This window comes from Bos mutus, chromosome 25 (genome assembly GCF_027580195.1).
Source record: "Bos mutus isolate GX-2022 chromosome 25, NWIPB_WYAK_1.1, whole genome shotgun sequence".
NCBI lineage: Eukaryota > Metazoa > Chordata > Mammalia > Artiodactyla > Bovidae > Bos > Bos mutus.
The window spans coordinates 38,989,196-39,005,059 of record NC_091641.1 but is presented as its reverse complement, the minus strand read 5'-3'; the positions used below and the strand labels follow the sequence as shown (position 1 = coordinate 39,005,059).

Genomic DNA, 15,864 nt, shown 5'->3' with positions numbered 1-15,864 from the left:
GCCTTCAGAGACATACCCTTAGTCACAGATCTTTGTGATACTGAGTCCTCTGGTAACCCAGGGAACTGTGGCTTTTTAAAGTGCCCAGGGATCCAAGCCAGTCTTGAGGAGGTCATGATCAGATTTCAGGCCCTACGCAAGTAAGAGAAGTGGAAGAAGGAAAAGAATGAGTAGAGGCAGAGGTACTTGAGTTGAATTGATGGAGACCGGTGGGGAGTCGCTTGGGGAGAGCAGAGAGAGGAATGGAGGGAGTGGTAGGCAGAGGGAGACCCCTTGATCTCTCTATCATTGTGGCCACTGTGAGGCTGCTCACTCCTTTCACAGAAGTCACTGCCTTCTCCTAGGGGTAAGCTGAGGGCCATGAAAAATGCCCACTGCATTTTTATTCAATACAATAGCCAGAAGGTGAGAGCAACCCAAGTGTCCATTGATTGATGAATGGGTAAACAAAATATGCTCTATACGTACAGTGGAATATTATTCAGACAAGAAGGAAATTCTGACATACGCTCCCATCCATCAGTAAGAATCAAGATGCTAGCAAGATCCCGGATAATTTATCTGCACGCACGTTAAGCTTGAGATGGAAGCACTGTCCCTCGGGACACACGGCACTAGAGGATCGCGTGTTTCCTCAACAGTGGAACGGCCTGCGATCCTCGACCTGACGGAGAGACCAGCTGGACCCATCTTTGAACCTTGCCTCACTTGTCGCTGCTCAGGAGCCAATCAATAAACATTTCCTGAGTGGACAGACCCGGTGCTTCTCTGAACATCAGCTGGAGGCAGCAGGCGTGCTCATTCCCAGGGGAAAGGGTCTGCGGCTCGATGCCACCCACTGCCCGCTTCCCACATGAGGACCCCTCCTCCTCGCCCAGGAAACCACAGCTCAGAACTCAAGTATCTGGAGGGCGGGGAACAGTGAGAAGCAGCCCCCCAGGAACCCGATAGTCCCCTGTGCTCTCGAGGGTGGAGACCTGACTCTCACGGGTGATCCCGTTTCTGGTGGCTGAGCTCCTGTCAGCTCTGAGTGCCTCCGGAGTGGCCCCCTGGGCCCCCCTGCTCTTTTCTCTACATCTCTTGGCTTTGGGAGCACAGCTGCGGTGCTGGCATCTGATCCCCAGGACTCTCCCTCTCCGTGCAGTGGCATGAGGCAGCCCTCTTCTGTGGCCTTACCGCTAGTCTTCTGTGGCCCCAACCCTGTGCCCAGGTGTGAGGGGAGCCTGCATGGGCTCAGAAAGGACCCCACAGGCCCCTTGCCATCCTTTCCGGGAGTATCCTCTCTCTGGACAGTTTCCTGAATGACTTGTGGGACGCAGGGCCCTCACCTCACTTGCAACATTCCCTAAATATGACCACCTTCCTCGAGGACCCTTTATTGGATCCATATCATCAATCTGCTTATATATCACCACTATAAAAAGTTTACAAGCCATGGGGACCCATGATCAGACATTAAACCCCTTTCCACACCTAAGCGCTCTCTAGGCATCAGGTGGGAGGTGGGTCAGGGGTCATCTACACCGGGAGCTGGAAGCTGTGGCTACTCTCATTGACTGACACTGTCATCCTTTCTTCTCTGGTGCCAAAGTAGCCACATGGTCCTTTGTGAGGACCTGTGACCACCTACCACTGTCAGTGATGCTCAAGAGGCTATGCTGTACCACAGTGCCCGTCTCGCCAGGGTACCCCAGAGCTCACAGCGAACCTGTGGAATAGAAGCCGTGCGGGGCGGAGGTGGGGGAGGGGATGGTCATAGGACTATTCTCAAGGCTGGAGGAAAAGCTCCTTTCCAGCACAAGGCGCGAGTCTGACTGGGGCCCACGTCCGCCCTGGGTGCTCATGAATTCAGGCCAGATGCTGCCTCTGTTCTCCCACCTTACAGAGGGGTGGACACACATCTGAACAGCACTTGTTACCTAGTGTTGCTACTTTTCACAAGGCTGGGAAGGCAGAGGGGCTTGCTCACGGCCAAGGGAACTCCCACCCCGAGGTCTCTTCCTGATCCCGACACCTGAACCGCTTCCTCGGGGTGTTCTGTCAGTGCCCTTTGAATCCTTCAGTTTAGTAAAGTAATTTCAGTCATGATATAGTCACTGGATCCAAGTCCATCCTCTATATAGAGGCAAGAGCTCCTTGAAGGCACCACTTGCACCACCAGCTCCTTGTCAGTTTCTCAGCCTTGTCTATGTCAGCCTGGGTGCTACTCAGGTTAGTATCTAACGACCGACGGTTCCCATGCTCTTGACTTTGAGTAACACAGTGTGGCTTCGTGATCCCAGGCGGATGCTGACCCCAGCCCCACCCGCTCCTGCATATACACACAGCGTCTACTTCCCAACACTGGCCTTGGGTCAAGGGCTTCCTGGCTGCCCCCCATACTCGGTTTTGCTTCTTCAGGGTAGCTTTCTTTGGCCATGCTGCACAGCTTGCAGTTTCTTAGCTCTAACCAGGGATCAAATGTATGCCCCCTGCAGCGGACATGGGGAGCCCTAACCACTGACCAGGTAATTGCCAAAAGTAGCTTATTTTCTCACGTAGTTCTAAAAGCATATTTTGGCTCAAATAAAATTTTTGGTTCCACTTAACAGCAATCAAAAGAAAGTTACATGTCTTCAGACTGAGATATTAGAAGGCTTTTCACCTTTTGTTACCCAGATATTGCAGCCAACTCCTCTTTTTAACAAGCTAAATTCTCAAAAACATAAACACATGACTAGACAAAATCAACTGAACCCCTATATCTTATGACTTGGCTGCTAAGCTAATTCTCAGGGTCATTAGCCAACTGGAACCATCTTTGAATCCAAGCAGTTTTACCAGCTTTTATTATAAACACCAGCACATTTCAAGTTTCCTCTTTTTGATTACAAATATAGGGCTTTTATCTTCTTTTAAGTAGACAGCACGTGAGATACCGTGTCAGGGCTTTCCGGCTCACACAGAAACTTCCTTGTGCCAAGTGCTGGGTTAGCATCCGGACCACACCCTTGGCCGCATCCTTTGGCAACAAAATTGCATGGGACTTCCAAGAGGATGAGGTCAGTACAGAACTTTGGACTCCAGGATGACCTAAAAGAGACTCCCCACTGGCCAGATTAAAGGGCTGTGCATCTGGAGTGTGGGCCTGAAGCTGCTTCTCCAGGGCCCAAAAGGCCCACACTTCTTGTGTGAACACAGACAGCCCAGGGTGCTCTCATCGCTGTAGAAGGCTGTAGAACCAGGGAGAGGGGCTGGAGCAGGGATAGCATGTGGCCTTGGGTCTGGCCTTGTTTCTCTCTGGCGATGGGTGGGGCTGGATGGTGGAGAAGATGGTAGTCTGAAGACTTACCTGACTAGATGTACAATATTAGAACAAGATTCAAAGCTGTGTCACAACTCAGTTCTTAAGAGAGTTTCCTCAAATTTACACTCTCAACTCACATTATTTTGGAAATATTTCTATGAATTCAGGGCCAAAAGGAGAGCTATTTGGGCCATGATTTCCAAGTTGAACATCACGACCCTAGACCTAGACCCCCATGGTTGGGGGCTGAGGGAATGGGAGGCAGGGCGGGACTACGCAGACCAGAGAAGGCACTTCAGCTCTCCTGCTGGTGGTCCTCTTCTGAGATGTCATTTCTACAGTGCTCAGGACCTTGCGTGTCACCCCCTCAGTAAGGACCCCTGGAACCGGAGCAGAGATAGGGGAAGGACCGGGTGGTGGCCAAGTGCAAGCGCCGCTCGAAGCTGGAGGCCTCTTCTCATCACGGTGGGGCTGGCATTCAGTGCTCTGCGCCGTGCCCCCAGCGGCCCCCAGAGCAGCCCCTCATGTGGGCAAGGGTGGGCCGGCGCCCGGTGTGCCCAGCCCAGCCCAGGGGGCCGTGATGGCATCCTCCCTTGCTAAGCCAGGGTGAGGGGCGGGCCGCAGACTCCCTCCAGCCCCCAGGACACCCTCTGCAGGAGCTCAGGGACTGGCAGGTAGGAACTGGGGTGTGGTGGGGGTGGGGGTGGCTAGGACGGGGAGTGGACGGGAGACAAAGTGCTGCTTCAGGCCCACTGGTGCCCCTAGCTCTGGCTGGGGCTCTTCTGTTGGCAGCCAAGCAGGACCTGCGGGGCCCCAGCCGAGCCCAGCTGCTCCCCCAACAGCCGGCAGGACCACAGCCCCCGCCTCTCCTCCGTGAGCAAACAGAACCATGTCTTACAAAGAACAGACTCCAAAAATATATATAAATAAATAAAAACCTTAAACATTCTTACAGGAATCTTAAAGAACAGAATACATGTTAAAAACTTCAGTAATTTATATCAATTTTAAGCGGTACTTTATATACAATGGGGGGAAAAAAAACACATGCATAGTCCAAATACAATGTTGAAAACAGCATTTTCATAACAAAAGACCCCGAACACGAAGTGTTAATACCATGTACATGAATTCAAGGACCACCCTTCTTTTTGTCTGTTGCACACAGTTTATTTAACAATATGATATAAGAAATGAGTTGGTGCTTTACCATTCTATACAGTGATTGGATCTTCTTGAATTTTCTTATTTATAGTAATTATAGCGCTTGCATGATTTACACGAGAATTGCTTTTCCTCATTTCAAGTTTCACATAGAAGAAAGAAAAGAATGCTTCTTCTCTATTAACATTAGCATGGTCTAAGAGAGTGATCATCCCTATTTTTTGTCTAAAACCAGTTTTATCAGAGAAACAAAGCAACAATTTCTACATCTGCAAGACAAGAGTTTGGCTTAAGCCAGTATGTATAGATAGACGTGTGTGTGGGTGTGTACGTGTGTGCACGCAGGAGCCAATCCCTAGCGTCCAGGGTAATACTTGGAGACGCCCACAGAGTTCACTATAGAAAAAATCTTCCCGCAACGTCTGAAAGTTACCGGGATACATTATAAGCTTGCATTATTTCAGGAATCAGTTTCTGAATATTATTTTTTTTCTTCTCACTTTTAAACATAAATGTTTAAAGTCTTGAAAATACAAATAAAAAATATGAATATAATGAACTTGTTTTTCCCGTTAAAAAAAGGCATGAGTCACCAGCAATGACGACAAAAGAATCCAAACAAAACCCCCCTCCCCCCAAAACAAAAAACAAAAACGAAAAAACAAAAACAAAAAGAGAGAGAAGAGAGAGAGAGACCAGATATTTAAATCAACTGGTTTTTAACAAAAAAATATATTCTTTGTATTGTTTCTTTAAACAGCAATCTACCCTTCCATGGCTTGGAAGTAGCAGTTCCATCTAGGAATAAAAAGAGCCCAGATGCCTGGATTTCAGTACAAAAGGTCCAAGAACATGAAAGGGGAAAAAAAAAGTGATGCTCTCACAATGCTACAAACCCTCCACAAACTTTTCTAGGGTGTCTCCCGTGGTGTCGCCGACCAGGGACAGCTCACTGGACAACGCACTCCGGTTAGGGGTGTTCAGCTGCGGGAGCATTGCACTCTGTTCGGGGTTCCCCAAGTGTCCCTGATCTATGGAGCTGGCCATGGTGACTGCGAGTCCTGGGTGGGGGGAACCAGTCTGGGGCGAGACGTGGTGCGGTGAAGGCTGGGGCTGTATCCGTGGCGACGGGCTGGAATGTGGAGGCTGGGACTGGGGCCGCGGAGACTGGACAGGGGCCGGAGACCGCACCTGGCTACTGAGGGATGTGGCCATCTGCTGGCCGGGGAGGTGCGAGGCCTGAGGCTGTCCTGAGAGCATGTGCTGCTGGGGGCTCATGGGGTTCGGCTGGCCCGGGGACCCCATCTGCTGCTTCATCTGCTGCTGCTGCAGAATCCGCTGCTGCAGGGCCTGCTGGATGTTGGGGGTGCTGTCTGCGCCCAGCCCGGGCTGCCCCATCTGGCCGAGCTGCCCCATCTGAGCCGCCATCGGGCCCATGGCGCTGCCCTGCATGGGGAGGTGCTGCTGCATCCGCTGCTGCGGCATGGCAGGGGGGTAGCCCGCGGGGCCTGGGGGCTGCTGGAACTGGCTGTGCCCTGCCATGCCCCCGGCCATGCCGGCGCTGCCCTGCTGCTGCTGCTGCTGCTGCTGTTGCTGCTGCTGTTGCTGCTGCAGGAGCTGCCTCCTCAGCATCTCTCGGTACTGCGGGTTCATACTCGCCATGCTGGGGTTGTGGCCCGGGTTCATGATGTTCAGGGCTTGGCCCTGGGGGTTCAGGCCACCCATGGCCTGCTGCTGCGGAGGCACGCCAGGCCGCGGCCCGCTGGCTTGCATGGCGTTCAGGTTCTGCAGGCCGGGCTGCTGGTGCAGGCCGGGCTGGGCCTGGAGGCCAGGCTGTGGCTGCAGGCCGGGCTGGCTGGCCACGTACTTGGCCGTGCGCTGTTTGATGAAAGCTGCCATCAGCTGAGGGTTGGACTTGAGGATGTTGAGCACCTGCTGCTGCTGCTGCGGGGAGCTGGGCGACTTCAGGGTCCGCAGCAGGTCCTGGAGGGCGCCGGGCGAGATGCTCCGGGGCGGCTGCACACCGGACATCCGGGGCCCGGCCACGGCCGGCTGGGCCTGCATGGACATCACAGGCCGGGGCATGCCCGGCATCGGCTGCTGCTGGGGGATGGGCGCCTGCTGCCACTGCCCGGCTGGCAGGGTGGGCACAACGGGCCCGCTGACCTGGCCGGGCCGGGGAACGTTCAGGCCCACGGGGGCCATCTGGCTCACCGGGGTCACCATGCCCGTGCGCCCCGGGGGCATGCCGTTGTTGATGTTCACCCGGTACAGGTGCTGCTGCTGCTGGGCCTCCCGCTCGATCTGCCGGGCCGCCTCCACCGCTGCAGGTGGGGGCTGGGCGGGGGGTGGCGGGGCGGGCACCTGGTTGGTGGGCTTCCCGGTGGACACCGTCGTGGGTGGCTGAGTCCGGGCCACGCTGGGGAAGCCGGCTGGTGACATGCTCACAGGCGAGGGCTGGGGCTGGGCGGGGGGCTGCGGCGTCTGGGGCGTGCTGGGCTGCTGCGTGGGGGTCCCGGGCGGCGCTGAGGTAGGGGAAGGCAGGCTCTGCTGAGGCACGTTGCGGGTGTTCATGGTGGCCATCCGCCGGCGCATGAGCTGGGCCTGCTGCAGGCGGTGCTGGATCTGCTGCTGGCGGAGCTTGTGTTTGATGTTGAGGCAGAAGGGCACGGGGCACTTGTTTTCTTGGCAGTGTTTGGCGTGGTAGCAGCAGAGGGCAATGAGCTGCTTGCACACCGGGCAGCCGCCGTTGGTCTTGCGCTTGCAGCCCTTGGTGTGCTGCACCACCCGCTTCATCTTCTGGCAGGACGGCAGTGAGCAGTTGGCGTTGCGGCACTGGCAGGCGTGCACCAGCGACTGGATGCAGCGCTGGATGCTCAGGCGCCGCGACTCCTGGGGGCTCTTGGACTGCGGCTCGCCCTGGCTGCCGCCCTCGTCGTCGAGGCCCAGCCCCCACTTCACCATCTTGTGGGTGTGGCTCTTTGTGTTGTAGCAGTTGATGCAGAGGTCGTAGTCCTGCGGGCGAGGACAGGGGACAAGTCAGCACGCAGCCACAACCAGCAGCCCTGGCACCCAGTCCCTCAATGAGAGGCTCAAAGATGCCGAACACGTCTGCTCCCCAGAGCCTCCCTCCTGGGAACACCTGCACCCCAGAAAGCTCCGGAGGCCACTGCCCCAGCCACTCTCTCTTCTGGTGGTCCCTGTGCCTCTCCCGAGCTGCTGGCCCATGCCGTGGGGGAGTCCCTGAGTGCCTCTGAAGTGTCCCTAGAGCTCTGCAGGGCAGCTCAGGGGCACTGGGGCTGAAGCCTCCACAAAGGGAAGGCTCCCGGCATCCTCGGCCTCCTGGCAAGGGCAGAGCTGGGGCCACCGCAAGTGTAACCAGGACCCACTGTGCTCTCCTGTCTGGGTCCCCGCCCTGCGCCAAGAGGCCTGCTCACGTCCGAGACACTGGGCTGGTGCTAATGAAACGGAGAGTAAAATAACGCGGTGCCCTGTGAGCGTCTCCTCACCCTGGAAAGGTCAGCACAAACACAGTCTCCCAGGGAAGCTCACCAACTGCCCCCTACCCCAGGACGTGTGGCCTGGACTAGGCCCCAGGCCGAACCCTGAAGGGACCCTGGCACGGGCACACGGCAGGAACCCCTCCACATCCAGGCCTCTCGTGTGAACCCAAATCAACCTCAAAACCAACAATGGACCGGTGCACAGATAAGCCTTCTTCACCTGGTCCTTCTCTCCCTGGAGAAGTTGACTACAAGTCCCATGCAGCACACACGCGCAGCCCGGGAGCACTCACCTCGCACACGGTGCAGTGCCAGCGCGTCTCCACGTGGTGCTTGCACTCGTTGCAGGTGTAGACGAAGCGGTCCTGACCCTGGGTGTGCAGCTCCACCAGCATGCACAGCGTGGACCACTTGGAGCGCCGCAAGGAGGAAAACTCCCAGTGCTTGTCCCGGGCCAGCGTAAGGAAGGCATCCCGCCCGTCCATGAGGTCACAGCTGAGCAGGGGGTCAGGGTCGACGATGGGGGGCAGCGTATGGATGACGGGCCCAGCATGGAGGTGGATCACAAAGAAGACCTGGGGGTGCAGGGAGAAGCCACGTCAGCCCCGTGAAGGGAAGGACCAAGCCCGCCTCCTGACGTCGCCGGGGCTGAGCGCGGCTGTGAGCAGCGCCTGGTGTTGCCTGGCGGGGGCTCCCCGTTAGGTGCCCAGCCGCCCCGCCCTGCTGGCCCCCACCTCTTTGTGCTTCTCCATGGTGGCGTAGAGTTTCTGGGACAGGTCGTTGGACACGTTGGGCATGCTGGGCTTCTTCTTGTTGGTGCGGCTGATGCTGCTTTTATTCTTGTTGGTTTTCTTATTGTTCTTTTTCTTGGCGTTCTTGCTGTCGCCCTGGCTGCCCTGCAACAAGACGCATGGCTGTCGGCCCCACCCTGCCCCTTGCACCATGCTCAGTAGGCACCAGGCCGCCAGCTCCTGGTCACGGGGGCTCCAGGGAGCCAGGGTGAGGCAGGTGACCACCAAGCGGACTGCAACCTGCCTGCTCACAGGCCACGAACACTGCTGCCTTCAGACCTAAGTGCTGAGAGGAAGGTGATGTGGCTGGATGTGGACCCAGTGGGCATGGTGCTGACCAGTGCAGCCTCCCAGCACCTCCAGCCCTAAATCACCCGATCTTCCAGGCCCACAGGTTCTGCCTCCAGGGAGGCCCGGCAAAATTTTGGCAGGCCAAGGACAATGAGCACAGCCCCTTGGGGCCCACCTGTGACATGAGAGCTCATCACATCCTCACACAGGCATTCTCCATTCTGGAAGGGGCTGGGGTGGCTGTGTTCCAAAGAGGACACGCCCTAAAGCACCCAAGGCGGCAGAAGCAGCCTGCAGACATGAACCCCCAGCCCAGGGCTCCAGATGCAGCTCCTCAAGCTGCCCTAGGCCCCCCAGAGTCCCAGAGCTGCGCAGTCAGCAACCAGCAGCCTCTCGAGATGAGTGGGTCCACAGCCAGTTCATGGTCGTCCCCCAGGGGTGCTCCCTGTCCACCTCCCCTCAGAGAGGCTGCAACACCGACTCTGAGGCCCAGACCTAGCAGGCGGCCTTCAAACAGAACTGTCCTTACACGCCCTAAATTTAGGGTTGTTAGTCTTGAAAAACATCCTACGCTTCTCACCGCTGACGGCTTCGCGTCCAACTAAACCACCATCAGCTCTTACTTGAGCATCTCAAACACGACACATCGGCTCAGACTCTGACATCTTCCTCCCCCTGCTGGAGGCCCTTCCCCTGGATCTCTTGGGCTCCTCTCCCTAGACAGTCTCTGCTCATGTACCACCTCCCCAGATGAGGCTCCCTGAAAGCCCGCATCCACCTTCCCTGTGTCTCCTCCACCACCTCAGGGTGCACTACGCATGCGCCTGTTCTCCTCCTTCTCTCACTAGTTCCCACTGTAGTCCTCAGGATGGGGCCTGTACACAGCGGGGGCTTAGAGTGACCCGAGCGAGGGCACAAACACACAAGTGCCCAGTGGAGAGCAGGGCGCAGTCTATAACAGAGCAAGTGCATGAGGCCTGCAAATATGAGCCTCCTCCTCAAGTCAGTGTTAAAGTGAACGGACTGCTTCCTGACCACAACTCCCGTCTGCACCTCTGCCCATCTCTCCCGGGCTCCCTGCAGGATGCTCTCCTCTCATCTTTCCAGGTTTCAGACCTGGGCGTCCTGCCCAGAGAAGCCAGAGCGAGGCCCCCCGTCCACCTAGGAGGTCATGCGTCTCCGTGGAGCTGGGCACCGTGGCTGGGCTGCGGCCCAGGTCCAGGCCCAGGCCGGCCCCGCGGTGGGTGATCACGCGGTGAGGCTGTGCGGAAACACCACCGTGGACGAGGCTGGCCCCCTGCTGAGGACCTGGCCGCTGAAGCGCAGCCTCAGCGCGCGGCCGGTGTTACCTCTGTGGTCTCGCTGGCCGCGGTGCTCTCCTCCTTCTTCCTCTCTTCCTCCTCCTGCTCCAGCTCCTTAATGCTCTCCTCCAGCACGTTAGGCCAGAAGTCCCCCTCAAAGTAGGGCAGCTCCTTGGCGCTGGTGAGCCTGTCTTCATTTGCTTGTTTCAAAATGTCCTAGAGAATGACCAAGTGCAGCGGTGAGACTAGGGGGCCTGGGCGACATTCTGGGGAGGAGGGGGCTCTGGGCCACGATGCAGGGGAAGGACCGCACGGCCTCAGAGGCTGTGTCACCTCTGTTCTCAAGCTGCCGTCTGTGAGTCTCCACAGATGGCAGAGAAGTTGCCTCTAAGTTTATGCCTTTAAAACTTTTTTAATTTTTGCTTTACATTTCTCCTAAAGTGGCTATTAATTCTAACCCATGTGAGCAGAGAGAAAGACATGTGAAGACGCCCTGCCCCCTCCCCAGGCACGCGCACCTTGTAGTCATGGATGATGCGCTCGGCGAAGGCCTTGTCCAGCATCTTCTTATACCACTCTTGCAGGCGCTTCGGCTTGGGGATTTTTTGATCAGGGGGGTGGCAGTGGAAGATGTAGTCATCTCCTTCACTCGGGGGACAGGCCCAGATGTGCCCTGTCACATACCTGCAGGACACACACAACTCAGATGGAAGCAGGGAGCAAAACCATCCCTGCCTTCAGGAGTAACGGTGAGGCACAGGCACCAAAGCAGGGACAGAAGTAACTACACAGGAAATCAACACAAAGGAGATCAGCTGAGGACAGGGGTCCAACAGGGATGAACAGCAAATGGCCACAGGGCCCTCATGGGAGTGGGAGTGCGGCGTGAGAGCATTCTCAAACTGTTGGCGTGACGGCTGCATCGCTTGCTGAGATTACTAGAGATCGCTGAAGTGTACAAGTGAAATAGGTGAATTGTATGATATGTAAAATATGCCTCAACAAAGTGTTAAGAACAGGCTAGAATGCGAGAACACAGAAGGCAGGGAAAGCCCCAGCCCCACATGGCTCAAGACGATGTCAGGAAGGGTTGTCTCTGAATATAAGGACACCAAAATAAAAACACAGAAAACGTTAAAAAAAAAAAAAAAAAATTATTTCACAAAATAAATGCCACAGTGAAAATTAAAGACAGAGTTTTATTAGTTCTGGATAATCTGAATTCAACTCACCCCAATTTCTTCACATACTCTAAATATCCAATAAGGATCTCATGGTAAACGGCTGTTCGGAGGCATCGGGGTCGGAAGAAATGAATACTGTCCAGATAAGATATGTACACACGCCTGGGGGGTGGGCAGGGAGAAATTAATCGAAGTTCAGGTTATCTCCCAAAGGTGAAACCAAACACCAGCATCCAAAGAAAGCTCTAGAAATAAACTGCTCTGATAGCATCTACACTGGCCACAAACAAGACATGAGAAAATCACCACCAGCAACCTCTGCTACCAATCGACAATGGAATCCAATCTCACCCCTGAACTAGGCAGCAATATCATCTCTCACCGTGACAATGACAGGGAGAGACCAGGGCCACTAGGAAGAGCCACTTCTGATTCCCATCCACCCAGATTCCTGATTGAACAGGAAGTAACTCTTGGCAGAGGTGAGATGTTTTCACAGGTCCATCAATGAGCACTCAGGCCCAGGCAGCAGTCCCCACCCCTTCTCCATAAGTTCACCTGCCCCAGGTGGGACAGGGGCCACAGCAAGATCAGGGTCAGAACCCATGTACTCAACACACAACAGTCATCAAAACCCTTCCCTTCTCACTGGCTTAGGGGAAAACCAAACTGACTTGTTTGGTTGCTGAAGCGGTTCCCCAGGATGTTTAGAGCCCTGGTCACCGACACAGCACAAGGTGCGTGCACATCAGGAGGCTGAGGGTTACCTTGTGTTTGGCGGGGGGCAGTCAGAGCCGTACTCCTGGACATGCATCCCAAAGAAGCACACGTCCACCCCGTCAATCTCCTCAAAGGCAAAGAGTGCTTTGGTTCTGTATGGGAAAGACTCCGACATCTCCCCAGAATCCACGAACCTGGAACAAAGAGCCTTCTGTTTGCATGCATCACCGTTTACACAGACAAGACTCGCTGTTCTGACCCGTGTGGCGCAGGTGAAACGCAGGTGGGGTCGCCCCCTTGGACCACTGGCCCAGGCACTTCAGAGCTGCAACCCCATTCTCTGTGACAGCCTCACTCAGACAGGGATTCCCCCTTCCCTGAAGAGTGTGGGATGCTGAGAGAAGGGTGGCTACATGCTAATTGATGACAAGCTCTCAAATTATGCTTGCCAGACTCTAAAGCCTTGCCAGAAAGTGGGGCTCTGGTTAACCAGGCAGGGTGCCCACTGGGACAACATCTGCACACGAACCGTGACTTCATCCCTGGCTTGACCTCCACTGTCTTGTCTGAGCTGGCCACCACACGGACAAACACCTCCCCAGCTTCAGGGTGATTCTGTCGCCGCAAAAACTTGTTGACTCGGTCTTCCAGGTGGTTTCCCAACCGTGTGGTCTGTAGTCCTGCAAAATCCAGAAGAGGCAATGAGAGGGCTTAGGAAGGGCCGAGTCTATAGAATCCACGTTTTCTTTCCAGGTAGTCTGATATTTTAAGGACGGACATTCTCCAAATACAGAAAGGATCTCATGAGATCCTATAAGGTGAGCATTTTACGAGAGAAAAGTGAACCCTGAAGTCTTAGGCATTCCACACACTGGAAACTGCTATCAAACGTCCCAAATTTCCATCTTTTTCCAACTCTAAGGGGCAGAAGAGCCACAAAGGTGGACCCAAATCTGAAAGAAGATGGGCTCCAGAGTTAAGCAGAGGAGCAGGCATGAGGGGGCTACACAGGGTCCACCTGCCTCCTGCCCCACGTGCCCAGATCCTGGTGACACCAGGCTCTGCCCTGGTTGTGCCCACATGGCTGCTCGGGGTCTTGGCTGTGCCGAGGCTGGTTCCCACTCTGGAAGAACTTTTAACAGAAACAGGAAGCCTGATGCTGCTCTCCCTGGAAGGCAGGCTGGCATGAATGCCCCTTCCTGCCCAGCTCCAAGGGGCGTCCTGCTGCTGAATCTAAGATGACCGAGCCAGTCCAGTCCTGCGAGGGCTCCAAACCTGGGCAGCAGGAGCCGCTGCCCCAGGATGCAGACTGGCCAGGCCCCTTTCCTGGTGGGCTCCATTCCCCATCCCTCCTGTACCCTCCCTCTCCCAGGAGCGGCCCCTGTGATAGGAGTTACACAGCACGTAACTACACATACAGTTCACGGCAGAAAAAAGCTGTGCATGTGCAGAAAGAAAAACTAGAAGGGAAAACTGCAAAAAGGTCGACAGTGACTGCATAAAGATGGCTTGAATTTATATTTATAATTACATGGCTTGATTCCTTACTGAGGTTAAGAAATACCTGCAAAATTTAGATTTTTTAAGTTCAGTCTCTCTGCAATAAACACACCAATGGTGGAGTTTTTGGGTATATAAGTTGTACCTCAATGAAAGTGATTTAAAGGAAAAAAATTTAATAATGGCAATGAAATAAAAACCCCATTAAAAGTATAAACTTCTGCACCCCCACTCCCGTGACCACCCATGGCTTCTCAGCCATCCTGAGAAACAAGGAATCAGGTGCAAAGGGCTCACACAACCACCTCATCTATCTTTGTGAAGACCCTGAAGAAAACCCTCTCGTTCTCACCCCCAAGTGCTCCCACGCACATGGGCACTGAGCAGGTTTTGTTCCCTCAGGAGGTGGCTTCCAGTCCACAAGGGAGGACAGCTGAGACGGCCACCCAGCCCTGCCACAGGGACCACCACCCCTTCCCTCATGAAATCGCGGCTACACGCACCATGACTTCCCGACAATGCACAGGAGTAAATCCCCAAATATTCCTGTGGGAGACGTGGGTCAAAGTGGAACTGCTGAGTCTGAAAACGGACATTTTAAACTGTACCCCATCATGCATATGCCTGTCCGCAGCACGTGATGGAGGCCTCATATTCCCCTTTATGTGATCAAACCCTTCAGCCTGTGCTTTCTGACCTCCGGGCTGCATCTTTCTTAGGAAGGATTTCCATAAACAAACACAGTAAGAACACTCTGACACTGACCTCCAAAACACTTGGCGTTGTTACTTTTTGCGTTTTTAACCAGCCAAGTAGAGAAAGGTAGGGAGGTGGTTTTGGTCAGTTGTTAGCATCACGGGCTGACCAGCAGCTGGAAGGTATTTTCAATGCAGTTGTCCCACTGCGTCCATGGGGGGCTGATAGGTTCTGGGAGTCCCACAGACACCAAAACTCAAAAACACTCAAGTTCCTTACATAAAATGGGGCAGGACAGACAGCCCCTGCACCAAGTCAGTGCAGACACCCAGGAGGCAACTTTTCTCTTGTGACTGACAGATGCTTGCAGAGATGATGCTAATTCGTGCTCAAATCAAAAACCAAGGGGAGATGCTGCACTTTTAAGGTCCTTTTCTGTAAGTCAATGTTCTACACCTTTAAAGGTCCACATACTCTCTGCCATTCGCTGGACTCTAGAGTGGGGGTGGGGGCTGGACCAGCTCTCAGGTTCTCCTGTCCCACCTCATCCCTCCACCGCTCTATCTTCAGGCTGCAACTGCTCTTCTGTTGAGAACTAGCTTTCCTAGCAATTTGTTTTGGTCAGTGAGGCTCTGGCCCAGGAAAGTGATTCTAAGTTGCTGACTACTTTAGTGACATCACTCGGAATGAATCCTTTAAAGCAGGAGTCCTCACCTGCACCCCCTGCCCAGGACATCTGGTAACGTACGGAGACATTTCTCATGGCCACTGTTCATGGGGGGTGGGGGAGGGGAAGCAGTGGCATTTAGTGGGCAGCTGCTGCTGAATCCACCTACAGTGCAGGAGACCCAGGTTTGATTCGTGGTTCAGGAAGATCCTCTGGAGGAGGGAATGGCTACCCACTCTGTTATTCTTACCTGGAGAATCCCATGGACACAGGACCCTGGTGGGCTACGATTCATGGGGTTGCAAAGAGTCGGAGATGACTAAGGGACTAAGCACACTGCTACTAAAATTCTACAAAGGCTAGCCCCCATAACAAAGATTTTTCTGGCCCAAATGTCAGTACAGAAACCCCAATCTAAAGAAAGCTATTACACCAGCTGGTGATTTTATCAATATTTCAAAAGGCTTGACAAGAGTTTAAGTGACAGGATAGCTGGACTTTGGTAATGACACAGTCTGAACTTGAGTCAACACCGATCTGGAGAGCTTCCGAGAGGCTTCCTCCTTGCCTGCCACCCCTCTCTCCTGCCCACTGACCCCCGCAACATCCCATCTCTCTTCTACTCTCGTCAGCCCAGCTCTGGCCGAGGACCCCGAGCAGTGTGCTGCTAGCTGCGGGTCCTGCTGGAGAGAAGCGAGAGCAGCCAGGAGTCTGGGGGCGGGTTGGGCTCTGAAGGCACTGCTGCAGCGGCTTTTCTTTCC

General features: G+C 54.7%; 1 protein-coding gene across 1 annotated transcript in view; it reads right to left on the bottom strand.

Moving 5' to 3' along the window:
* Positions 1–4,207: 4,207 nt before the first annotated feature.
* The window catches only part of CREBBP (CREB binding protein), a 119,283-nt gene continuing 107,626 nt past the window's right edge, over positions 4,208–15,864 (bottom strand). Inside the window, exons 24-31 of the mRNA XM_070362471.1 lie at positions 12,770–12,920; positions 12,288–12,434; positions 11,569–11,682; positions 10,855–11,020; positions 10,385–10,552; positions 8,688–8,849; positions 8,247–8,528; positions 4,208–7,465 (exon numbers count right to left, since the gene is read on the bottom strand). Of these exons, the coding sequence (XP_070218572.1) occupies positions 5,339–7,465; positions 8,247–8,528; positions 8,688–8,849; positions 10,385–10,552; positions 10,855–11,020; positions 11,569–11,682; positions 12,288–12,434; positions 12,770–12,920 (3,317 nt within the window). The 3' untranslated portion in view covers positions 4,208–5,338. The remainder of the gene's footprint in view (positions 7,466–8,246; positions 8,529–8,687; positions 8,850–10,384; positions 10,553–10,854; positions 11,021–11,568; positions 11,683–12,287; positions 12,435–12,769; positions 12,921–15,864) is intronic.